This window comes from Podarcis liolepis (assembly GCF_965112155.1).
Source record: "Podarcis liolepis genome assembly, chromosome: 4".
NCBI lineage: Eukaryota > Metazoa > Chordata > Lepidosauria > Squamata > Lacertidae > Podarcis > Podarcis liolepis.
In genome coordinates this window covers 80,913,652-80,939,737 of record NC_139558.1, presented here as the reverse complement: position 1 = coordinate 80,939,737, position 26,086 = coordinate 80,913,652, and the positions used below count along the sequence as shown (strand labels likewise).

Genomic DNA, 26,086 nt, shown 5'->3' with positions numbered 1-26,086 from the left:
GAAGCAAGAATTAGCAAAACTTTCCCCTCCTCCAGCACGAGCTTCTCTTAGTTTAGAGTCACATCTGTGGAACGGAAACTCTGGATCCAACTCGATGTTTACACAATGTTCTTGGCTAAATGAAAATCAGTGTTTACTTGGTATGACTTTATATTAAATGTTTTAACTAGTAACTAAATGCTTCCTATAGCTTTTTATTTGGACACACCAATTTGTGGAGTCACAGAAAGCTAACACTTTGATTAGCGTTATATTTAACCATATATTTATTCATCCATTTTCAGTGTATGGGCTAAAACTGCACATGATCCCTGTTGTTGTATTCACCATGCAATTTTTCTTTTTCTTTTTTTGCAGAGGATGACAAATAGCAGCAGTTCCCCTAGCCTTCTTAATGACAGTGCCAAGCCCTATGCAGGCCACGGTAAAAAGTTGACTTTCTTAACAAAAAAATATTTAATATTTAGCAATATGTTTATGTTAATATTTAGCAATATTTGTTAAGCTATTTTTATGGGGGCAAAGCTTTTGACCTTTAATGTGGTTGCAATATCTTTAGATTCTTATCTTGATTTTATTTAAAGTGTTTGTATCCTGCCTCTTTCAACAAGTGAGCTCAGTTTTAATTATCATTAATGCTTATAATCACCATTTTGTTTTGCTTGCTTTCCATATGTTACTGTGCAACATGTGATATTTAAAAAAAAGGCAGATAAAATATTTGAACAAAATTCTTGGGAGCAGTCTTTGGCCAGTATTCAAAGAGTTACTTGAGATAAACCTGAGGGCTTGGGCATGCACGGAGAAATTGCTGTAGTTAAGAGCATAGGCCCTACCTTCATATATTACATTTTAGAGCCACATAGTAAATCTGCTTTCAAGCAAGACATATTTCCTAAACAGTCATCCACTTTGGTTGAAAATGGAAAGCTATTTTGGTTCTTGTGACCATCTTTTCTAGATTCATCTCCGTTGGGGTTTAGGCCCAGCTGTATATGATGTATGGAGGATGGCAGCACAAGAGAGAGCCTTTTCTGTGGTGTCTCCCCATTTGTGGAATGCTCTCCCTTGGGAGGCTTGCCTGGTGCCTACATTTCATATATTACATATATTCTCTGCAACCAGTGCTTTGGCTGATTACCATTCTATGACTTTTTAAATGTATTTGTGGGAGGGGGTTTATTAGTTTCTGTTTTATTATGTACTTTGTGTTATCATTTTGTATTTTTACGTTGTGAACCACCCTGTGATCTTTGGATGAATCAGTCAATCAATCAATCAATCAATCAATCAATCCAATATTCCTTTCCCCCTGGGCATTTCATTAAAATAATTTAGGAGGCAGACTATTGTAGTCATGGGCATCCCTTATAATCTGTTTGTATTTTAATGAAATATAATAATCACCTATGCAAGTGTTTATGTTATAGGTGTAGCCAGTTCTGTCTGTAATCCTTTAAGGAAACATGTGCCATCAAGTAGCTATATGAATTTACATGCTAACTTTTCTAACAATTCCTACCATCAGTGCTAGGAACCTTCAGTTGTGCTTTTCCATATGGGAGTCACTTACAAGTAAAGAAGGAAGATTTTAAGGGATGTGTACATTAATTTTGAGAGCTTAAGATTGCAGAGGACATCATGCAGAATTATCTGGTAGTTGAGAAACTTCAACTTAAAGCACACACAATTGTGAATTAATTAACATATGTCAGTGCTAAGTTAACTTCTGATTTCAATAGGACTTAAATGCTCATATTGAAAAAACATAGCCTCTATACAAGTAATCTCCTAAACTAGCCATTGTATTCCAAAATCGAAAGAAACTGATAAGCACCACAGTTTTACAGGGCATAGTGATTGTTAACAGAGGGGGAAAGTTAATTCTACTGAACAGGCACAGTTCCTTAGGCACATGCCAAATTATTTTCTGGCTCTACTTTGCAGATTTCAAACACTAACAATGTTATTATATTATATTTAAAATATATTATTATTTTATATCTGTATGTGTTTTGTAACCTTTTTTTCCAGATTCTCTTACTTCACCTGGTTCATCCTTGTTCAACGACTTTGCTGCCCTCAGCTTATCTCAAAGGAGAAAAGTAGGTATTGCCAGAGTTTCTAGATAACAAAAGAGCCACTTGCTTTATTACATACAGCAACTGATAGCTTACAGAGTAGCATCAATTAGATATATGGCCATATGTAATGCACATTTCTGGGCATGCATTTCAGGTCATTTACACAATTTCTTGTAATTGTCCAGATCAGTGCACTCTAACTTGATCCTTCCCCTCACAATACAAGCAATGCCTTTCCACAATGTTCTATTCAGTGCAGGCTTTTTTAGAAAAAGAGGTGTCGGAACTCACCATGAATGCCTCCCTTGTTCTCTTATAATGGCAATGGCACTCACCTGAGAGGTGCCGGAACTGAGTTCCGGCTGAATAAAAGCCCTGGTTCTATTGCAATTTGTGGTAAAGACAACATCTTCAAATAGGTGTCTATCAACCTTTATTCCAAACAACTCTTGATAAATCCGCTGTTTAAGGAGAAAACTTCCTGCAGTAGTCACATTACATAGAGCCATGAAAAATCTTTAAACCATAGACTGAGTAGCTTTTACTCTACCCCTGCAGAGAATTTAAAAATTAAATGTCCCCCAGCTTATCAAAGCAGTCACTTTCCCTTTATTGAACTTCTGGAGGTTTCTGTTGTAAAATTTTCAAGGTTAGTTAGCTTTTCTTTGCTTGTGAAAATTGCAATAAGAAACCAACATTTACAATTTAATATTATGCCATGTCCTTTTTATTGCTTCCCCAAGTAACAATCTTTTATGTGCTACTTCATTAAATGAATGCTGTTCTTTGTTGATATTGAAGACTTCTGATCTCAAGACTTCACATTACAAAAAATATATGAGTTAAGACTTTTTTGTCTTCCCTAGGCAAGGTTTGACAAAGTCTGGGACATTGGCCAAAACTGATTGGTCCCTAAGCACCTTTTCCCTTACTCTTTTCGGCTGTAATATATTAAAGTACAGTGTTAAAAAAAATGGTTCATTCTCAAGGGAACCAACGTTTAACAGTACAATTAGCAGAAGATTTTTATTGGCTGAATAGAGAATAACAAATAATTTGACTGCTGTCACAAACCGAAGTGACTTTTGGGCTTCTTGTTCTTTGGGTTGATACAGGCAGTAGTTTGTTTTAATGCCCTACTGTCCTATCTGTATATATATAATTTTGCAGGTTTTTGAAGCATTACAAAAACAAGTTTGATTTTTAGCAAAGACATATGGAGGGGAAAGGCAAGTGTGTCTGTGCAGATGGTGATTGCTTTATTATAACTTAAGGGAACACACAAGACCACTATCAGGGTTTTCATCCCATCTAAAAGTATGTGAAGGCATAGTTTGCATAAATAAATCCTTCCAAGAGAGAAGTACACATGTGCTTGGATAATTGCCATTGCTCAAATAAAAGTCACTGTGATGTGCAAGTCATGATGACTGTGTGTACATCCCTAGGTAGGGGTGCTGACTCATACAAATGAGGTTTTGACTCCTGGCCTTATTGCAAGCCCATCAACAGCCTCACACACTCAAGGAGGTGGTTGGATAATTGCCACTGAATGTACAAAGCCAGTTTGGGGACCCTGAACAATATACTCCCACACAAGCATTGCACCATTTACTTCATTCGCAAAATAGCTTCTGGGTAATACATTTCAAGATTAGGGCGTTAGGTTGTCAGCGATTTAAATAACAGGGATTTATGAACAGTTAACTGTCAGAATGTTATACTAAGATCTGCTGCCACTGAAACAACAGGGATAATTAGCAGGGGTGGACTTTGGTAATATGGCACCATAAGTGAGGACATAATTTGGCGCCCTCCCCCATCTTGGTTTCCGTTCTGCACATCCTCTAAAGTGCAGTATGCCATAGTTTCGCGTCCTCCTGGCTCGGCTTTCCTGTGTAGGAGAGCTGCACGTACCATCCTAAATCTTGCGCTGTAATTAGCTGCCTGTTAATGTTGTGCACTTACATTTAAGACAGTAGAATATAGGAAGTTTTGATTGTTAAGCCCCTCTGTGGTGCATATAGAAGACTCAAGTGTTAAGTGCATTGCAGTTTTTGTTCTGTTACACTTGTTTTAATTTTGTAGGAGAAATTTGCTGTTCTGAGCAATTAGGGTGCACTGTTGTGGTTCGGAAGGCCTGAATTTTTTTTAAGATCTGAGGAGCTTTTCTGTAAAAAGCGTCTTCTTTCCTTGTGGAAACATTTTGGATGGATTTTGCTTGAATCTCTTGTGTCCTAAAAGCTGGGCAAATAAAGCCTACAGTGATGGAATTAGCATTCTTTATAGTAGTAGTGGTGGGTCTTGGTGCTATAAAAGAGGCAAAAAGACATTTTCATTTTTATTTTAAAAGGGCTATTTGAGATTTAAAACATCACTGCAATAACATTCTGCTTTTCCGGTTATCTTTGTAGTTTGAGACTAGCATGTATATTGAAGTTACTTTAAGTTGTCTTTCTGGTCTGCGGTTTCACAGCAGCCAAAGTTTTTGTGGAAGGATGGCATTCAAGTTTCTTAGTTAATGGCTTCAGCTGCCTGTGCGCCTTTACTCATGATTGAGGGATTGGGTCACAGGATTGTGCTATTTGTCTTCTAGTCCCTTCTGTCTCATGTACAGCCAGATTAGTGGTAAGAATGCTCAGTTTTGGTACAAAAGTAGCTACAAATTGTGCTTAAGTGTGTGACATGCGGGATACACATACAAGAAAAAAGGACATTATATTGTAGCCATTCCCATCCTTTTAATTATTGCTAATGACTGGTATGCATTATAGCTTCATTGAGTTTTCTAGGTGCAGCATAACAAAAGCCAGGATTTTGGTTGTTCAACCTGTTACGTCTTCAGTTACGTTGCAGATGGAGGAAATACTGGTCACTAAGGATGTGTTGTGAAATTGAATTTGCATTTTTGACTTTGCAATTTGTGTCTCAACATTTTAAAAATGTGGTCTTTTAAAGAATGTTGAGAGAGGCAACTTTAATCTATCGTTCCATCAGTTAAAATGAAATATGTGGCATAGCCTAAGAGTTAAAATTTAACTCTATACTTAAAAATCCACCAGAATTTAACTCTTTTCTCTGACTTCTAATCTTTATCTTCACATTTTCAGTTATTCTCAAACATTGGGGCCATAGCTGTATAAGATATAAGACAGTGATAGCTAAAACCGTTCCAGGTTTTGCAACTCTTGAGTGAATCGCCCCCACTCCAGTGTCTCATATTCCCAAATGCTGAGCAGCATAACACCATAGCATGGATTAGTAACTAATCAAGAGTTGATCAGGATGTTTCCCCTTTTTCACGTTGGTGTTTTACTGCTTCCTCTTTTCAATTGTATATATGCCGATTTTATGAGAAGGCTCTATCATGTACCCCAGAATATAGGTAATACAAGCATATTAGAGTTCTGTCTCCCCTTGACATACATGTAGGACTGTTTTTGGAAACGTGTTCAGTCATGTCAACCCCAAGACCAGGCACATTTTACCCCATCACCTATTTCTTGTGAGAACAAGGTCACAATATTAGCACTACTTATCCAGTGCTGTTGTTGGTTGTTTAGTTATTAACCATGAAGGTTGCTAAATTGGGCCATGTTAGCACTTTATCCAGTTTAAGCTGAGTATTGGTTTTTCTACAGTTTTTGGGCTTCCAGCTTAATCATAGCCAATGAGGTTAATCCAAGATAATTATTGCTAGTTGAAAATTTCCCCATCTTGCATTGATACATACTTGTTACTGAATAAATATGGACTACGCTGAAATTGCCAGACCCAAGGCAAATCCAGTTTCTCATTTTATCTGTTTCTAAAACCATTAGTCACTGTTGGGACAAAACCAAGAAACAGGTGACCGTAATGTGAAAGGATCCATGCAACTGGACACTCAGTTCCCAGTCTCAAGCTTGCCAAATCTACATTTAATCAGGTTAGGCTATTGTTCTTGGTTGAGTAATAAATGCATCCAGATATTGCAAGGGGGAGGTATGAGCTACCACATCCACTCATTTTCCTGTTTTTCAGATCAAAATTGCCCTCTCAGGGTGTGTTTCCCTTTTCAGATGGATATGCAGCTCTGGATGCAGTGATTTTGAGCTGAAAAATAAGTAGCAGGGAAAGAGTTAGGCAGTTCTTCTCCAGCCACTACTGACTAAAAATTGATTGAGCCTTGGAAGAGACATATATAATTGAGTCCTTGCTTTGAAGAGAGTTGGCTTTATGGAAAAAAATCTTCAGGAGATCTGAATTGCTGCTTAAGTGCTTGCATAGCTGGTAACCTAAACTCTTATCAAGATCTGCATAAAACTAGTTGGACACATACATTAGGTATTGTTAAAGGCATGGTTTCTTGTCCAATTTAGTCATGTTCTTTAAGTTTAGCTTGACATATGTAGATACGATTTCTTTTGGCGTTAACTTGTTCTATTTGCACGAAAGTGTGTGTATATATATATATATATATATATATATTTAAAAATCTATCTTCTGTTTTTTGAAAATGAACTGTTGCAGTCAACATGCTTCATATGCACACGTTTGTCATATAAGCAATGGTGATTTCAATGTTTCGGGGAAAACCCCATTTAGAACAGGTTGGATGAAATTTCATTATTAGTTTAATATTCCTGTGGATGTTGTCTTCTGACCTTATTTAAATATTCAGAAAACAATTTCATATCTTTTTGCTCTGGGTAATGTTCTTACCTCTTGGTGGTTTTTTAATTATCTTTGTAGATATTGAACTTTGTGCAGCACACTTCTGAGATTTTACAATGGGTTGTTCATGCAGAGATTGGATTGCCATCTACCATGGATGCTTTAGTTGAGTTTGCTGCATTACAGGGCGTTGGACTAGATGACCCTTGGCGTCCTTTCCAACTCTACAATTCTATGATTCTCTGTGTGGGGAGAGGTGAACTAAACAAGTAGATATTGGATTCAAGCATCCATAAGATCTCTGTTTTGGAATTAATATGTCTTCCATGAGGAGCGTAAGCTAAGGTCTGCTTCCAATCGGTTCCTGTAAAAAAATAATGAGAAGTAATTTTATCATGGGTCCATCCTAGCATAACTACATTGCAAGTATTTTGTATGGGTAGTTGTACGCCAGCTTCATTGGAGCATGTGGGGAAGACACCCCTGGTTTAGAATAATTGTAAGACAAGAATTTTCCATGGGTATTTTGAATGGAATATATACTGGAGGAGCAAGCAGTACATCTGTATCCAGCTAATTTTCTTGATGAACCACTTAACTGAGCAATGGACAGTAAACCAGCTGTTCAGCTTCAATTTCTTAAAAGTTATCTGCTAGAAAACTTTATTGCTGCATTTAGTAGTAGGCACTGCACCTTAGGGCCAGCTTTAACCCAATGTCTGACTTCTGCTGTAGCTTACTGAATACTTATTTTGATGAGCAGGAAGCTTCTTTAGTGACATGAGTTTATGGGTCATTAAGTAAGTGCTTGATTATTATATACAGCTCAGAGTTCATAATTTTATACTGTCTGAAAACTCAGCAGGGCTTTCTTAACTGTCAGCAAGGATACAGCTTGTAAATAAGGACAGTTGCATTTCATAGTAAACCTTTGAGAGCGTATTGTGTGTGTTTTTCTGAATTGTTGAGTAATTACTGTTCTTGGAATTACTTTTATTACTTAATATTTACTTTGATAGGCAAGATGATACCTTACTTTTATAAACACATCTGGGGTTTGAATGTACACCTTCAAAGCTTAAAAATACAAGTATTTCATTATCACCTGTGTGCACCAGTAAAAACAGTTGTAATAAGAGATTATATGCCTTGCTTTGTAAGCAACTCATTGTGACTAAATATGTTAACTTGACCTGGACAACATTTCAAGGAAAAATTATCTATCTCCTTTTGAGACATTTATGCCAGAACTTCCAAGGTTTCTCTTTTGAACAGTTGGATTGTATTTAATGAAATCTTACTCAGAGTAGACCCACTGAACTTTCTGGGCTTAAGTTAGTCAAGTCTACTGATTTCACTGGGCTTACTCTGCCTATATTTGTTCGTTTACAACCCATTATTTCCAAGCCCAGTCCTTTCTGTCCTCTGGAATCTGTTCATAAATTCAGGTGTCAGAATATAGTATCCTGGTTGGAGGTATGTAGCAGGCAAAGCTTTTAGTTTGACCTGGCACTACATATTTCAAACAAGTCTTAGTTTATTTGAAGTGATATAGATGTGACTTTTCTAATGAAATGTCAGAAATATTAGGACCAGCTTGTTCTGCAATCCTATTGGATTTTCCTGGGAGTGAGTCCTATTAAATTCTGTGGGACTTACGGTATTTCTGAGTAAATATGCACAGGATTGCACTGCGAGTCAAGGTGGAATCTAATTGGTGTCCCCAATTGGGAAGTGGAGGGAGAGTGATACTGTCTTCCTACTGCTCCCCATGCCACCCTGTTCTGGAGTGTCCCCCATCTCTCTGGCACTGATGTTTTATGGGTGCTGGGGGGGGGGAATGGGAAAAAATGCCTCCCTTTCTTTTACATTAGTAGGGGTGTCTATCTGCAGGATCAAAAGTTCCTCAGTTAAGTGCAAGGGCACCAACTGGAACCCACTCCAAACTTATTTTTGCTTGTTGACTCCTCTCAACTTCCTTTTCCAAGCCACGGCAAGTCAAATGACCAGAGTCAGAAATTTTACTTGCAAATTGTTTCCTATTCCACCAATCAAACCAAATATATGTTGTCATCTAGTTCTAGTTTGAGTTTCAGACTAAGGGATGTTGGGAGTGCCCTGGTTTTTTTCCTTCTTTTCCATAGCCAAGGAAGTATCGACTGGGGATGCTGGAGGAGAGAATAGTTCCGGTGGGATCAAAGGCAAGAAAATCAAAGAACACTATTGGCTGCTTGGCTGACAGGTGTAAAACAGGAGTACCCATCAATATGGTTTGGTGGAACAGAGTCACAGAAAACAATTTACAGGTAAAATTACTTTTTTCTAGTCACTTTAAATAATTTTGGCTACTATTTTTATTTTTTCAAAAATGCTGAAGTTAGATACATATGATGGGCCGAAATTTGGCCGACATCTTCACAGGTCAAATGTACAAATGACAACAAAAGTGACTATCTAATAAACTACACACTTCTCAACTAATGTTCTGCATCATCTAGTTTGGGTGGCAAGAATAATATATTTAAAGAAAACACCTTAGAAGTTGAAACTTATTTTCTTTGAAATAGCTGAAATAATTTGAACAGTATTTAGACCCTCCAGATGTTGCTAGACTGCAGCTCCTGTTATCGCTAAACATAGGCTGTGCTGGCTGGGCTGTGAAAAGTTGAGAGTCCATCAACATCTGGAGAAACGCAGATGTTTCAGAGAGCAATGGTAGTGCAAAACTATGTTATCTTATTTGTACTCCTTATCCTAGCCCACAGAAGAAACTCACTCAGCATCTAGTGACTTTAATTGCCTTTGGTTATCTTTGACGTTACTATGAGTAGGAATAGATCTCTGGCACTTTCTGCCCTGTGATTAGCACCCTAGGGACTTTCAATGGGCATTATTGCTATATGTTGTGTTGAGGCTCTAGATGGGTAAGTGTTCCAGTGGAATAGAGAGGCACACTCAACTTCTAAGTTAAAAACAGACTGAGACAGGAGTAGTTCACAGAATTAGCATGAGACTGGGAAGAATGGTCACCCAGTGAATCCCCTCCCCCCCCATGTCTTACTATTCTTGTTTGCTTCCGCTGTACATGGGAACAATAGCATTTTTACTGTTCTTTGTATAAATCGTACTAATAGTTTTCTTGTGTAGTGCCAGGTAGTTAATGTGGCTTGTAGGCTATATTGTTGCACAAGTCAGAGGCTTTACAGAGGATGTTTTCCCCTTTAGGACTTGACTTACTCAGTGTTTGCTTTGGCTGATCTTAGGGTTAGAATGACCTGATTTCAGTTAAACTGTGATTTGAAGTTAAGTGTGTATTTGGTTTCACATCGGAAAAGTCATACAAAGAGAGAGAGAAGGAACTCAAGCTGATTAATTTAGTGTTGCTGTTGTTGTGGTGGTGTTTGTCAGTAGTTGAATTTGGGTATCCAAGAAGGAAGAATGGTTTGCAGCATTCCATATTGTACATTATATAGAGAAGTCACAATGCATGTGCTAAGTAGGTTGCCGAACTGAAAGGTTTTGTAGAAAAATGTGGCCTGTTCAAGTTTGCGTTCCCCCACCCCCCGTCTAGCAACTTGTGTTTCTCACTGCGTATGCGCACACACACACACACCTATATGCACACACAGATTGCAACCTTGGTTATTTTAATATATGAACACCACATTCTCTGCTGCTTTTATGTAAACCATGGAAATTTTACTTCTCTATTCCACTGAAGAGCTCAACGTTGTGTGCTCCCCGCGCCCCCAAAAAAGAGTAAGTTTGCCTGAGAGAATGTCACAACTGTTTTTAGTTGCTAGGTTTATGAATATGGAAAAGAGCCAGATTGATGTATATAAACTAAGCACATTTGCCTTGTTTGTATGAATGTTGTACTTCAGTTCTTGCACATCATGTATGATTTAATGGAATCTACAGCATTAAATCGCTGTGTTGTGGTATAATACGCCACTTGCAGCAACATCTGCAGTAATTGTAGATTTGGCCTGTACATTCTGCAAACCTCTGTTTATACATGTTGGTCCCTTAACATGCTTCCATTGCAGCTTGTGAAACAAAGATGTAGGGTCTCATTGTTAGAACCCAGAGCCATTGCCAAAGGACCAGGCTTCAGCATCAGCATAGCAGCAGTGCTGTTTCAGTATAGAAGTGGGGATAAAAGGCCCCCCCAATGCAAGAATGATTTGACTTAGGAGAATCTCAAGCTGATATGGCTCTTACAGCCATTTAGACTACACTAGGTGGCCTAGCGCTTGCCCGTCCTCTTCCTCATGTTCACCTCCATGCTCCTTATCTGCAGCACAAATGAGCCAGGAAAGGGTGTGTGCACATTGTGTGGATTGCAAGATCTGCAGCCAGTGGATGAGAATCCAGCCCACTGTCTCATGCTACTGAGCTCTTTTAATTGTCATACTTCTAATTAATTTCACTATATTGTAGAGGTGGTTGATTTGTGGCCAGTCTGTAAACCTCCCGAGGATTCTGATACTGAATGTAACCTCATACTGGGATTCTGAGAATCTTAGTGAGGTGGCAAAGCTGATGTTTATGATGTTTGTTATAATACATTTTGGCCTTATTCTGTAAATGAGACATAAAAGTCATGATCTGAGGCATAACGGGGGTCACATTGTGACCATTGTGTTTTGAGTTTTTTATCTATCCATGGTGATCTCTTCTCAATATAAACTATTCTAGAAAGGACCATAACTTGGTGTTTCCTAAGGGCAGTTAAAAAGTTCATGCATGTGCCATTAACTAGGTTTTGATCAAGCAGAGTTTGTAATAAGACACATGGTTTCTTGCTGCTCTGTAAATTTAAATAATTTGTTAGCATAAACCTAACATGTACTAAAGTTAAAAAGGACCAAGCAAATTCCAGAAGTGTAGTTGTGTTAGTCTGTTATGACGCCACAATCTCTTGGCCTTCAAGGCACCGTAACATTCTTTGTTGAATCTTGAGAAATTCAGAAAAACACTTCCAGGATATTTCAGTTTTTTCCTGTATTTTAGAGTCTCATTTCAATTAAGCATTCAGATGTGTACATGATGACAGATTTGGCCCTTGTTTGGGAAGTTGTTTACTCTTCCATCTAAAGAAGTATGTTGTGACCCTTAGTTGGAATTTGTGAATGTACTAGTTTGCTCCTGAACAGTTACAGCTTTGAGTTTTTCCCATTTGTTGCTTCCTTAAACTATAATGCAATTCTAGAAAAGCAATTTGAATTTATCCTTCTAGACCATGAATGAAGAGCCCAAGGTTTGTGGACAGTAAAAGAATCTTCCACATCATTTCTGTGTAACCACTTGCAACCAGCTACAACATGTTATCTGTTAATTTGGTATCTCTCCCTCCTCCCTGGTCCAGCTGCAGCCCATCTTCAGTGAGGATGAGAATGTTGTACCTTAAGAAGATACGGAAGGTGCTTGCCTTAAGGCTATGTGTTGTGGGATGAGCATGTTAGTGTTAGACCTGACAATAGAAGCAGAGCCTGAGGATCATAGCGCTTGTTTGAGGAAACCTTCATTGTGCGAAAAGGTTTTGTACCTGAATTCTGGCAGAAAGGGGAGAAACAATGTCTGTCTGCTTTGAAGAAAATGTGTACATGTCTGTTTTAAGGAAGAGGGAGAATGTTTATTGCTGTGATAGGTGCATACATTGATTTATGTAGAAGTTGCATACATTGATTTATGTGGAATATATTCAGGTATTTGTTGAGATTCCTTCAGGGTCCCTTCCAACTCTGCAATTTTATGATTCAATGTGGAAAAAGGAAATGGGAGTAGTGTAATTATTAACGTGTGTGAAGACAGTTGGCTAATCAGCATTTTTATACTATGTGAACAACTTAGCGTTATATTTTTCATTAAGTTGCATATGTTGTTGTTTAGTTGTGTCCGACTCTTCGTGACCCCATGGACCAGAGCACACCAGGCACTCCTGTCTTCCACTGCATATATATTTTGCTAAATAAGTAAAAATAAAATTGGGAATTTGGACTTTAAATGCTTGTGTTATCTGTTCTATTTATATCCTGTACTTGAAGATTTTATTAATGGTATAAAGATGTAAAATGAGGACCTATGTATTCATTTGAATCAAAGAGATAGTGAACAAAATATTTGTTGTTGATTGAATCAACAGCCAACTTGGCGATTTTTTAATTTATAAAAAAAACCAGAGAAGATATTCACTAATTAATTAACCTGATCAAACTAAAATGAAATCTTGTTTATGAACGAAACCCTTGTTTATGAATACTGGTTTTGTCTCAGAAGCCAAGTCTCCTACCTAGAACTCTTTTTTCTCCTTTGGAAAATTGCCTTGGAAGTGAAGGCTGACCTTAACATTAGCTGTAATACAACCACCTTGAATTTCCTCCCACCACTTTCATGTGTATCTTTGGCAGACTATCTCGTATCCCAGCAGGGTTATCTCTCCCCCTTTATTTAAGAATTATCACACCAATCTAAAAACCATATATAAAAAAATCAAAAAGAAAAATTGTGATAGTGCTCATTTAACACGAATGGAAAGAGTAAATACTAAATGACATAAGTACATTGGGTAAGACAGATCTATGAGCACAATCACCAGATTTAAAATACACTCAAGCACAAGTAGGGGTGAAGTGAATTTTAAACTTTATTATTCTGCTGATGAATAAAAATGTTCAATTTAGCTATATCTTGGTCACTTTACTGTTTCCCCTCCCTAACTCTAATTATGATAAGCTTTTGTTAGCTAACTAATGGCTAACCATAGTATGATTAATAGATCTATTATAATTTCTCGTGGCATCTGGTAGTATTGTATCTTTTACATAGCCCAGTAGAACAACCAGTGGCCCATCAAACTTTTTTGACAGTTTAATGTTGGAAGTGTGGTGCTTAGATGGTTGATAGGGTCAAAGGATACCCTAAATTTCTCAGGCAGCAGGTTTTTTAAAGTAGTCGTTCTCAGTACAAGAATGTACAAAAGCTGTGGTCTGCAGGTGCCATCTTCACTGGAAGCCATGAAGGTCTTCTCAGTAGTGGTGAGTCACTGGTGACCAGTGAAGGACCTGAATATTCCAAACAATCTTCAAAGACAGCCCCATGTATGTACAATGCATTGCATAGTTAATCCTAGATATTACCATCGCATACATAACTGTCCAGGCCATCTTAGGCGCTGACGGAAGGCACTCTTTACCACAGACAAAGCTGAACCCAGGAGTACACACAGACCAGGAACATAGTCCTTTAGGGGGAGTGCAGCCCATCCAGAACAGGTCTCTTGGCTCAGGTGAACCACCTAAACCTAGAACTTCTGTTTATTGGCCCGCATCTGTCATGTGATTCTTTCTTTTGCTTTACTAATTCCAGGCACTGGATAGAAGAGGCACTGCCGCTTTCTGCTTTCACAGGAGGAAGTGCCTGTTCTGAAATGATGCTTGCTATGAAATGTGTACGCATCATTTAAAAATTGTGTGATTTCTTCAGAATTACTTTATGACAATGAAAATATATGCAGATTTTATATCTACCTGCCTTAAGGGAACTGTTTCTCCCTGTGGCTTAAACAAGTTTGTCCTGTTGTGATGGATTTATTGTGGTTTTTCTCTTGTGTAAGCAGACCTGTTTGTCACATTTAACAGAAAGGCAGCACCTGCGTGTTCTGAATACTGAATTGATTTAATAGGTGTATGATCAACCAAGATTTAATTGGATGATAGCACTAATTAATATCAATGCAGAGTTTATCTCTCAACTCCAAAAAAAAATGAGGGCAAAGTCAAAAATGTAAGTGAAGAATTTGCCACTTATTTGCTATATGCTAATATAGGAGAAGGGAATTGGTTCTGGCCAGTGGGCTGGATCCAGAATTCCCCCACTCTTTGTGGGCTACTTTGACAGATGGGTAGGGCTGCCTACCTGTCAGTCACCTGGTGTCTTCAGGTGATTCAACTTAAAAGGAAGAATCAGAGGTGTGTTCTAAATGCCTTTCTGATACCTCCTTTCTTCCTTTGAAGCCATGCCTTGAATTGAAGCTGCAGAAGCAAAGGAAGAATCAGGAGCACCATCTAAGTGTGCTCTGGATTCTTCCTTTCTGGTTGCAATTTGGTGTTTTTTGAATATGATGTCAGGTGATGGACAGGTGAATGTGGGCCAAATTGAGAGGCCTGGCAGGTACACTTAGGGGGCTTAAGGTTCCCCACCATTGTGATAATGCTCTACATTTAGTTTGCTTGTTATATTTGTATTCTGCCTTTGGTCCAAGTTGTCCAGAACAGTGTTTAACTTCTTAACAACCTTGCAAGGATTGTTCTACAGTGGTGCCCTGCAAGACGAATGCCTCGCAAGACGAAAAACTCGCTAGACGAAAGGTTTTTGCGGTTTTTGCGTTGCTTCGCTAGACAAATTTCCCTATAGGCTTGCTTCGCAAGACGAAAACGTCTTGCGCTTTTTTAAAAAGCCTCTTGAAGAGTCGCAGTTGCAATGGACCGTGCTTCGCAAGACGAAAAGACTCGTGGAACGAATTCTTTTCGTCTTGCGAGGCACCACTGTACTGAGAAATTGTCATTTGTCCCAGTTAGCTTTCTGACAGCATCAGGTTTTGAATTAAAATTTCCCAAACAAAACTTCAACTTGTTTAAAAATATGTAATGTAGAAAATCCTTAGAATTAAGGGGAAATGAACATCTTTAAAAACAAACATGTGGAACAGAGATTAAAATTACTTTGCCAATAAAGTAGTTTTTGTAACTTAAAATAGGAAGCTTTCCTGAGAGCTGCTTACAATCTAGTTCTCTTAAGCATAATTGATTGCTCTAAGAGCCGGCCATTATTAGCATAATTGATACTTCTTATTCCACTTATAAACCCATAGTATTCCCAGTTTCCTTGCCTCAAAATATAGTTGAGCAGTGTGTAATGCAAACTTGTAGATTATGAAAGAAGTTGTATGGAAACAGAATTTCACGTAGGTTTCCTATGACCAAGATTCAAGGAACTGCACATCTTCAGTCAAGGGAGCTGTACCTAGCTCATAGAATGTAAGACTCTTTTCTTTGGGCCACAGAAAGCCGTGTCTTATTACAAACTCTGTATGGTTTTGAAAGGTTTGCCATGCAGTATGCTGAGAATTGTCAGGCAGGGTGGGGTGGGGCAACAGTTCTAAAAACCCTGTTCAACTTTTGGAATTACCGGTAGTTGTAGTTCTTTGGATCCTGGCCTATGTCTGTTAGTTTTTAATAACCTACTAAAAATGTTTGCGTTCTTAACTTTAAACCCACTAATTTATTCAGTAAACAGATCTATTTTCACACTTAACACATACTCTGTTTTAATTTGTTTTTTAAACAGACACCAAATCCCGCGGCAAGCGAGTTTATTCCTAAAGGAGGATCAACCTCCCGACTCAGTAATATGTCACAGTCAAATATATCTGCCTTCTCTCAAGCCTTGTTCTCTCATCCTTCCATGGGAGGTCCTGCAAACGCTGGGCTAGCTCCAGGTAAGCTTAGAGTAATTTATTTACACTAGCTTATGAATCACAGTAGCACTAGGGAAGCTTATTCCATCTAGGAACCGACTCTTCCTAAGCTCTATTTATTTAAAGTCTTACATAGGAGCCGTATCATCTTCAGGTGTTATCAGTTTTGTACCTGCACTTTGCACCTTTCAGCACCTTAAGTATAATTCTTGCAGCCATCAAGGTTTCCTGCAGCATCTTAGCATTACCAAGTTTTAGAAAGAGCGTGTAAGCTTTGTTTGCAACCATCATTTAAGGGGTCTCTTTTAACTAAATTCATTTTCAGAATATTTAGAACTATCATTAACATTTTATCTGAAAAACGGAAGTACAAGATTATCTTGGAGGTATGAAAACAACAACCTACCAGGCAAAGGACAACTCCCCACCTCACCTCCAAAGCCTATGAATAGTTCCCAGCAAAGATAATATGTGAACATGTTTAAAGCCTATAAACCAGAAAGACTAGATCAGGGGTAGTCAACGTTTTTATACCAACTTCCCACTAATGCATCTTCCTTGATGGTAAAATTTCCTTACTGCCCACCAGTGCTCGATGGAAGGAGGATTCAGCTTGTGCCGTAGAACCCCCTACCGCCCACCTAGAACCCTGAAACGCCCACTAGTGGGCATTAGGGACCAGATTGACAACCCCTGGACTAGATTATATGCATTCAGGGATGTTGGAAGGAAGGAAGGAACTTCTAAGTAAAAACGATGGAGAAGAGCAGTGAACCGAGTGTGCGGGAAGCAGGACGCCGCCCTCTATAAAAGATTGACAAGTGAAACATTGCACATTGTTAAAGCAATAATGTGAAGAGACTAGTAAGTGAGCAAGAAGAATCTAAGGTTATAGGACCACCTGTTAACATGGAATAACCTGGCTTTGGGGGCAGAGTTGCTTTCAAAGTAGTACTAGGTACATTATTTTTCTAACTGTCAGTTTCATCTGCTATATCTTGTTGGATAATATCGTTGGGCAGGAGTCGCTTAACAAGCCCTGTAAGTGGAAGACCTCCACAATCACTTGCGCTTGCACAACAGGACTTTCCCAACTCGTTCCTTGCTCCCCCTCCCCCCCCCCAAAATGGCGCGTGGGGGGACGGTTGGAAAAACTCTGAGGGGAGGGGAGATTGTTTCCATCGGACAAGCTGAGATGCTTGCACAGATGTTAATGCTGGCCATATCTCAACTTTGAATTCCACCCTTTGTTATCTTGTGAACCACCCTGAGATCTTTTGACGAAGGGCGGTATGTAAATCTAATAAATAAAATAATTTGTTTCCATATTGTTGTGGCTATAGGTCACATACATGATTGCAGAAACTTTAGCTGCCTCAGAGTTTTCAGTACCCAGGTTTGGGGAAGTGGGTGGAGGTGGCTAAACAGGTTTATATTTGCAATGTGCAGTATGCAAACAAGTTCTCTAGATAGCATAGCTCTTAACTCCATGTAGCATGGAAATAGCATCTCCGTTTTTCATGCTGCAAAGCGGCTGCCTTATTCTCTAGTGCAGACAAAAACTAGTTTCACTTTCAAGTTTGGGGCAACCAGCAATGTTTATTTTAAAGAGAGGTCTATTGTCAGACCCATCTTAGGGAAGCAACCTTAGCCTGTCTTGCATGATGGGAAATAATTGAGGGTTGAGGAGGAAAATTAAGCCTCATAGTTTTATTGTAAGTAGTTACAGTGGTGCCCCGCGAGACGAATGCCTCGCAAGACGGAAAACTCGCTAGATGAAAGAGTTTTCCGTTTTGGAGGTGCTTCGCAAAACGAATTTCCTATGGGCTTGCTTCGCAAGATGACAATGTCTTGCGTGTTCCTGCTGGTTTTTTTTCCCTTTCCCCCCCTTTTTCTAAACCGCTAAGCCACTTATCAGCTGATCCGATCAGCAGATAAGCAGCTAATAGCGCTAATCCGCTAATCCATCAATGGGCTTGCTTCGCAAGACAAAAAAACCGCTAGACGAAGAGAATCACAGAACGGATTCTTTTCGTCTTGCGAGGCACCACTGTACCTTGAAAATATGAATCTGCCTTAAATGAATGCCATTTTTTTGCCTAGTCCAGTGCTGTCACCTCTGGCAGTTTCTCTCCAGGATGATGCCTAGGACTTTTCCAAAGCCTTTCTGCCCAGAAATGTCATGGATCTTAAACCTGGATCTTGTTCATACCAAGGTTTTTCTTTAGCAGTGAGCTATGGCTTTTCCTGTGTGCCCCCTCCTTTCTGGGGCAGCCCCTCATGCCTCATACTGCATTAAGGAGGGGGCTGAGAAGCTTCTATGAATAGCACACATGGTGCTTTGAATCCTGATCTTTATGATAAAACCACAACTACAGTTTGTTTTTATTTAAGTTTGGAAAAAACACTTAGCATCCATAATCATAGTCACAGGAAACATTGTAGTTTTATAGTATGTATGCATGTATGTATGTATGTATGTATGTATATAAATAAACAATAGGTTGCACATCATATTTTGTTTCAGTGCTGAGTAAGTAGTACCTAGTTAATAAATTTGTCTTGACACTGAGTATAGTTTGGTTAGTTTGTGTAATTGTTGCAACCTGGTGGTGGTTGTTGTTTTTTTAAATCTTCTGTGTAGGTGTCTATAAAAATCGCTGCAAATTATATGGCACAGACCTCAGTATTTTCCTTTCAGATAATTCTGGTTTGGTTTAAATAAGGCGTGGGGAATGTTTTTAGCTCCATGGGCCAGATTCTTATAAGGATCTGCCTTGCAGGGCAAATTTGACAGTTGTCAGTCAACTGATACCAGGGAGTTTGGTGCTTTGAAGTCTCAGGATTTCAAAGCAGGCAACAAGGCTGTAAAAGTGAAGGCTTCTTCCTTCCTTTTGCAGGAAAAACCTTTCCTTTAGCAGCGCCTTGCTGTCTGCTACATGCACAGTCAGGTTAGGGTGCATGATAGTTGCTTGCAGGTAAACCTCATGCACCCAGACCAAGCAGCACCCCCCCTCAATACATCAGCCAATGCCCCATTTGGTGGAGGGGATCATGCTTAGCAAAGGGGGGCGTTTGCATAAGAGAGCTCCCTGCAGGTTGCTCTCTTGCATGCCTGGACCAAGCAGAATTGCCCTCCTTTCACATCAGGGTGGTTTAAGCAAGGGGGCAGGTGGTTCTTCTTAAAGACACTGGTTCTTCTTAAAGACAAAGTGCAAGTTACTCCAAATAGTGCTTTTACAAAGGGCTTTTATCACTGCTCATCAGTGATGAGCAGGGATTAAATCCTGCTGCTTTGGCTGCATGATCCTGTTCCTTGCTTGGGAATAGGCCATACAGCTAATGTAGGAAGAATAAACCATGTCCTCCCATCCATCAGCTGTCCAGTGGGTGGACGTGGTTTGGAGTAATTGGCCTGACAAGCCAGTCTTGGCCCACCAATCTGAAGTTCCCCATCCTTGGTTTAAAGAGAACTGTGGCAGTACCTGACGCTTTTTGTCTGCCATAGCAAAGCGGCACAGATGGAGCCAATGGAGTTGTATTTGAATAGCTTGAAAATGTTGCAAATGTTTGCTGTTGCTTTTCTCACCCTTTGGGCAAAAGTTGGTATCTTTGTGGCTAACCATTTCATTTGAATCTTACATGTAAACTGGAAGTTTTAAAACACCTTGTCCAGCTGTCCCAAGTCTGTTTTTATCTGCAAGGAAATATACCCCCCCCCCAAGCCTTGGAGTCTGTTATGGCTGCAAATGCCTTTTCACTGCAAGTCTTCTTTTTTCCTTTTATTTTCATAAGGAATGTCATTGTCAGCAGGATCTTCTCCCCTTCATTCCCCTAAAATTACTCCTCACACGTCTCCTGCTCCTAGACGAAGAAGTCATACACCAAACCCAGCAAATTACATGGTGCCTACTAGTGCCTCTACGCCAGTTACTAATGCAGTCTCCCAGCCGCCAGCTGCTGGCCAGGTGATTCAGAAGGAAACTGTGGGTGGCACAACCTATTTCTATACTGACACAACTCCAGCACCTGTAACTGGAATGGTGAGAATTCCGTTTTATTTATGAAGGTATTTGTTATAATCCATAAATTAATGCTGGTATTCCATATAGTAATTACCACATTTCCAAGCTTGATTTGCATCTTGGCTGTTACTGACTGCCACTGTGGCTTCCTTTTCTGTCTTGCAAAGCTTTCCTATTTGCACACAGTTGGAGAAATAATTTATATACTGCCCTTTATCTCAGAATATTATATTATGGTCCAGGGCGGTTCATATGGGGAGAGGTGGTCAGAATAAACCATGGTTTATCATGATGGGAATGAACCTAGATGAGCCTTGGACTTAAGTCCTTTCCTTTCCTCCACAAGTATGGCTGCAAGTAAGAGTGGAAGCTTCCTATTTCAATTAACTTTCATTTAGCATTCTGTCCAAACCCTAAACTGGTCAATAATTATGGTTTGAAATTGGCTTTTTTCATACAAAGCTTAGTTTGAATGATATGAAAAACTCCAGAAACAGAAATGAAAGCTTCCAAACTCTTTCATCTGTGTAGTGGAGGAGTACATGAGCCTGAGGCTTGTTGAGTCTCCTTCCTTTCATGATAAACTGATTAAAGAGCAGCATGGGGAGAGCCATAGGTCTGCTGTCGATCACATGCTTTTGCCTACGCAATGTTCTAGGTTCTGTTCCTTACATCTTCATTTAAACTCTTTCTGGTAGCCAGGGAAAGATCTCTGGCTGAGAAGGAGGGCCTGCCAGAGTAGGCACTACTAGACCAGAAAGACCAATGATCAGATTCTGAAGAAAGCAGTTCCATGCTCTCAGAAGAATTGCACAGGCAGCTGATGTATGAGTAAGCCCTTTATTCATGGGATGATTGGCATAGAAATCTAGGAGCCTAGACTAGGTGGCATCAGAGATTCCCTCTATGTGAGATTGTATGTGCAGCTTTGTTGGCTTTTTATTTTAAGGCCATTGCCGCCTAAGAAAACTAGACATGCTCTCTGACATGGCAGAATCTGTTGTATCTTGAGCCCTTAGGGCAGGTAACAGCAGCGTTTGGCAAACCTTGTGCATGACGTGGGTAGTTTGCCACCATGATGCTTTCATTGGAATGTTATATACTTTCTTAAGTATAAGATAAATACAACCTATTCTGCCACCCACTCTGTTAGTCTTTATGGTCTGTCTATCTATCTATCTATCTATCTATCTATCTATCTATGTATGTTACCCCACTGTTCAGCTCTGAGAATCTAGGCTATTGACACTTAAAAGAATTAATGAACAATAACAGCATCAGCTTAAAAAAAATAATTTCAAAAAATACAACACAAAAAGTTGAGTAAGCATCAGTTTAAACTAAGATTCAATGAGGGATTAAAGCCTGGGCTTGGTACCAATAAGTTTCAGCACCAGACCTCCTCCATGAATGGGGTGGTGCTACCTCTGAAAAGACTCCCAAGCTGCCACCCGCCTTATCTCCCTAAGCCAGGGGAACTCTGAGAAAGGCTTTTGAGGATGGTTATAGGATATGTTCAGGCTTGGGGTGTGCATTTTATGTAGCCCTTATTACCTACCAGATTCATATTCCTTCTGCTGACCCTGTACTAATATTTTGCACACTTTCCATACAAACTTATTTTTCTCCCAGAATTTCAAGTTTGGATTTTGAAAGTAATTAATTCAAATGCTGATGACTTTGCAGCCGCAACCATAAGTATGCACCCATAAGTATGCTCATCCTTTTTTTGATATGGCTTCTGTGGAACCACTTCAGAGGGCTTTTAAAAGATCTCATCACTTTTCAAATCCTAAAAACTGTCTGTTCCAAATTTTATCTTCAATAGGTGTTCCCAAATTACCACATTTATCCTCCAACTGCGCCTCATGTTGCTTACATGCAGCCAAAAGCAAATGCACCTTCTTTCTTCATGGCAGATGAACTCAGACAGGTAAGTTCTTTCTAGTAATATTCTAACAGATTTCCTCCCACCACAAAATTTCTCTGCCACCTTCCGCTTGCCCAAAGTTATCTGCAATGCTGTATCATAAAAAAAGAACGTTGTTTCTGGGAAAATTAATGATATTTAAGTAAGCAGGTAAAATAGGTATATAAAAACAGTATTGATGGTGTTTGGGATATGTGTCCTCTTTGGCTGCAATCTTATGCACACTTGCTTGGGAGTAAAAATACCTTTTACATCTTACCTTTGCCAACCACACCATCGCAGAAGTCTGTGCGAAAGCTATTCTTGTTAGCCACAGGCCTAACTTCTTAAATATTTCCTACACACACAGTATTGGCAGAACAGGTGGTGAATCAGTTTGAAACAGGGTTGGGTTACTGTTTCCTCTCAGATATTGTTGGACTATAACCCCTATCATCCCAGTCTGTTGGTCATGCTGGCTGGGGCTGATGGTATCTTTGCTACAAGGTGACTTTTTCAAAGCCATCCATGCCATGGAAAATGCCTTATTAAAGAAACTTAACCCACTGCCTCTTCACCTTTTCTATATCTGCTTTTTGGAGTGGGCTGCCAAGTATGTCTGTTCTTGCTGTGATAGTTTGAAACCTTAGGGCTCTTCCTGCAGCACTGCAATTTGTCTTCCCTACCTCACTGCAAATGTAAAGCACTTTCTGTCATATCAGACTCCATCTGGCGAAACTGAGTTAGAACTCAAAATCATCTCAGTAAATTGGAAACATTTTCAGCAAAAAGTAGAAACTTAATAAGGACAAATGCAAGTCTCTTCTTTACTAGAAACAGATTGCTGCCAAAGAAATGTGGGTCAGTCAAGTAACAATACGGAAAAGGGCCTTAACCTTAGTTTAAAACAAAGTTTGCCTAAGCATCACTACATGGCCTTGCAAAATAATCACGAGGGACATAAAAGGCGACTTCTGTACTCTGTGCTGTATTCTGATTTGTTGAGGCCTTTGGATTACCATGTTCAGTACATAGTTTACTAGCCTGCTTTTTACTCATTAGAAGTCTGATGGAGGACAGGTCAGCCTGGGCTCCTTGGGGAGGAAGGTCAGAACAGAAATTTCATAAACAGAGTTCTGTCCTTCCCCCAGCAGCACACTCCCTTTCCTGGATGCAATTCTTCATCATTTATCATGAATTCAAAGCCACTCCTAATTGCAGTGTGATAGAAGATAGGAGTTGTTAATGTCTGCCATTGAGCAGAGAAGATTGAGAGTAGCTTCATTAGTGTTCAGATGAAATGGTGGTTGCCCTGAGAAGGATAGAGACTGGCAATGTATATATGGGGGACAAGAAATAAAACTTGAACTGCAGTCTTGGCTAGGCTTTAGAAATACCATTCTACAATGAAAGAATAGCAGAACCTTGGTTCAGATTCCCCAGGATGCAGAGGTCTGTGGTGGAGTTACCTGAAGATCAGGTTTGACAAACAATTTGATGGGGCTGGTTCAGGGGGGTTCAGTAGATGAACTGACTGACTATAGGGTCTCTTAAAGGTTGCTTCCAGCCATGTCCTTAGACAAGGGTAGCTTTAGTTAGGGATTCTGCTTCTATAAGGGGGTTCTGATAGTCCAAGTCCTTTTTCAGGTCTGTTTCTATGGTTTTGTGATTAACCGAAGCAGCATATAAGAAACAGCAAACTAGAATTTCATGTCCTTATTGGTAAGACTGCCAAAATGTATTCCTATAGGAGCTGATCAACAGACACTTAATTACAATGGCTCAGATAGATCAAGCAGATATGCCTGGTAAGTAACTAAAGATCCTGAATTTAAATTGCATTTTTAAGCCGGTCTTTTGCTTGCTGTGTTTGCTACCGCAGTTAGATATATGAATAATCAATTTGCATATTAAAGCAAAGCCATTCTGAATGCAGGATTGACTATAATCCAGTGGAATCTCTGTATTAGGTTCTTTCAAGCTCCTTTTCAATGTATTTATTAGTAGTGCACAATCCAAACTTTCTTTCTTTCTTTAAATAATTCGTATAATGCAACCCTCAGGAAATGTTTGTTACGTGGATGACACAGTCTGTGAAAATAAGTACTGTACAAAATCTCTCGTGCTTCAGTGGATCTCTTCTGCCTTTTGTTTATTTGTTTTTCTTCTTCAAAAACAAAATGCATCATATTTGAAATTCAAAGTGATATATAACAAAAAGTTTTGCAAAATGACATAATCATAACGTATGAAACTAGGTCTGCTGCTTCTGTCTGAATAAAAACGTCTTCAGTTCTTAATGAGTGTCAGTTACTGCACTTGATTTAGATGTGAACTGCTATACTGAATCTCATCAGGGTGCTCCCAAGACAAATTTAACAATGTCTCTGTGTCAGGTCTCAGTGCATCAAAGTGTACAATGTGTTCAACAAGGCAGGAATAAAAGCTTGCCTTAAACTGGTAATGTAAAATTAAAACTCCCATAAGTATCTTCTAGTAGAGTTTACCCTTAGGGTTTACACACTCAGGTTTTAGATTTTTGGTTCTTGTCCTACTCTTCTCCCATTATAACCAACTGGCACCAAGCATACTCTTTCCTATCCCATCTATAAAATAAGCGAATCAGGATCTTAGTGCATATACTGAACGCGCTTTTCTTCAGTATTGGAGATTTCTGAATTTTCCAAAGCAAACCTGCGTGTTGTGGTAAAAGTTGTATAGGATTTGCATCAAAGTTTGTTGTCAGAGCTTTGTTACAGTCTTCTAAACCAGTGTGTGTGTGTGCGTGTGCGTGTGTGTGTGTTGTCTTGTCATTGAATTGCTTTGTCTGTAATAACTCTTTTCTTCATAATTTTAAGTAGTGTCTAATGTATTTCCGTAAACTGGTTTAGCTGTCCCAACAGAAGTTGACAGCTACCACAGCCTTTTCCCTTTGGAGCCACTGCCACCACCCAATCGGATACAGAAAACAAGCAACTTTGGGTATATAACATCATGCTACAAAGCTGTAAATAGCAAAGATGATCTGCCATATTGCCTTCGGAGGATACATGGTGAGGGAAATTACAAGTTCTCATATTTTTAAAATTCAGTTCTACCAGTACTTAAGCCTTAAAACATTTGTGTTTCTTTGTCAATAAACCTCAAATTGGATTTAAAATCAAATTGTTCCTTTTAAATAATGGAATGGAATTGGGTATGGCTAATAAGCCATAAAGCAGGCTATGATCAGGTGTGTGTTTTTTGGGTTGTGTCTTTTGCTAGCACTCTAGTACTTTAGAGTAAATGTGAAAGCGACATTAAAATAGCCAAAAATCTTTGTAATGTGAAAGATTTTCTTTCTCAGGTTTTCGTCTTGTTAACACAAAGTGCATGGTGCTGGTTGACATGTGGAAAAAAATCCAACACTCAAACATTGTCACCTTGCGAGAAGTATTCACCACTAAAGCATTTGGAGAACATTGTAAGTTTCTTATTTTTAAGATGTTAGCCAATCGTATTGGAAGACTTGCATCAATTGCATAGCTAATTCTCACCTCGGACTTTTTTTGAAAAGCTCTTGTGTTTGCCTATGACTTCCACGCTGGAGGAGAGACTATGATGAGCAGACACTTCAATGATCCTAGTGCTGATGCCTATTTCACAAAAAGGAAGTGGGGTAAGGCCAGCAAATGAGATCTATGTTTTTGTTTTTCCAGTGGACAAAAATTAGGGAACTACAGTTGAAGTATTGTAACTTTGCATTGTACGTAGCTTTGCTGCAATTTAGGCTTCTTGAAGTGTTCAGAACATAATGTATACATGGCAGTTGTGCTGGTTATTGCAAACTGGTTTTGATGCTGCATTCATATTGGGCTTTCACTGTAATACTCTATTACTATAGGTAATATAGTTTGGTGGATCAGGCTGGAGGACATTACTCTCTTAGGGT

The 26,086-nt window shown here is 39.1% G+C and overlaps 1 protein-coding gene and 1 long non-coding RNA gene across 3 annotated transcripts in view; one reads left to right on the top strand and one right to left on the bottom strand.

Annotated features, from left to right (window-relative positions):
- Positions 1–26,086, top strand: part of PAN3 (poly(A) specific ribonuclease subunit PAN3) — a 59,818-nt gene that overhangs the window by 19,287 nt on the left and 14,445 nt on the right. Inside the window, exons 3-12 of one of the 2 annotated variants that reach the window (XM_083498887.1) lie at positions 358–424; positions 2,035–2,105; positions 8,885–9,046; positions 16,092–16,242; positions 20,017–20,264; positions 22,075–22,179; positions 23,906–23,963; positions 25,047–25,208; positions 25,502–25,618; positions 25,712–25,813. In XM_083498887.1, the coding sequence (XP_083355013.1) occupies positions 358–424; positions 2,035–2,105; positions 8,885–9,046; positions 16,092–16,242; positions 20,017–20,264; positions 22,075–22,179; positions 23,906–23,963; positions 25,047–25,208; positions 25,502–25,618; positions 25,712–25,813 (1,243 nt within the window). The remainder of the gene's footprint in view (positions 1–357; positions 425–2,034; positions 2,106–8,884; positions 9,047–16,091; positions 16,243–20,016; positions 20,265–22,074; positions 22,180–23,905; positions 23,964–25,046; positions 25,209–25,501; positions 25,619–25,711; positions 25,814–26,086) is intronic. The other variant, XM_083498888.1, reaches the window with a different exon arrangement.
- On the bottom strand, positions 6,564–13,248 carry LOC310704955. Its single transcript, XR_014525117.1, has 2 exons — positions 8,108–13,248; positions 6,564–8,040 (listed from the first exon to the last, which is right to left on the bottom strand). It is a non-coding gene; the product is annotated as an uncharacterized lncRNA (long non-coding RNA).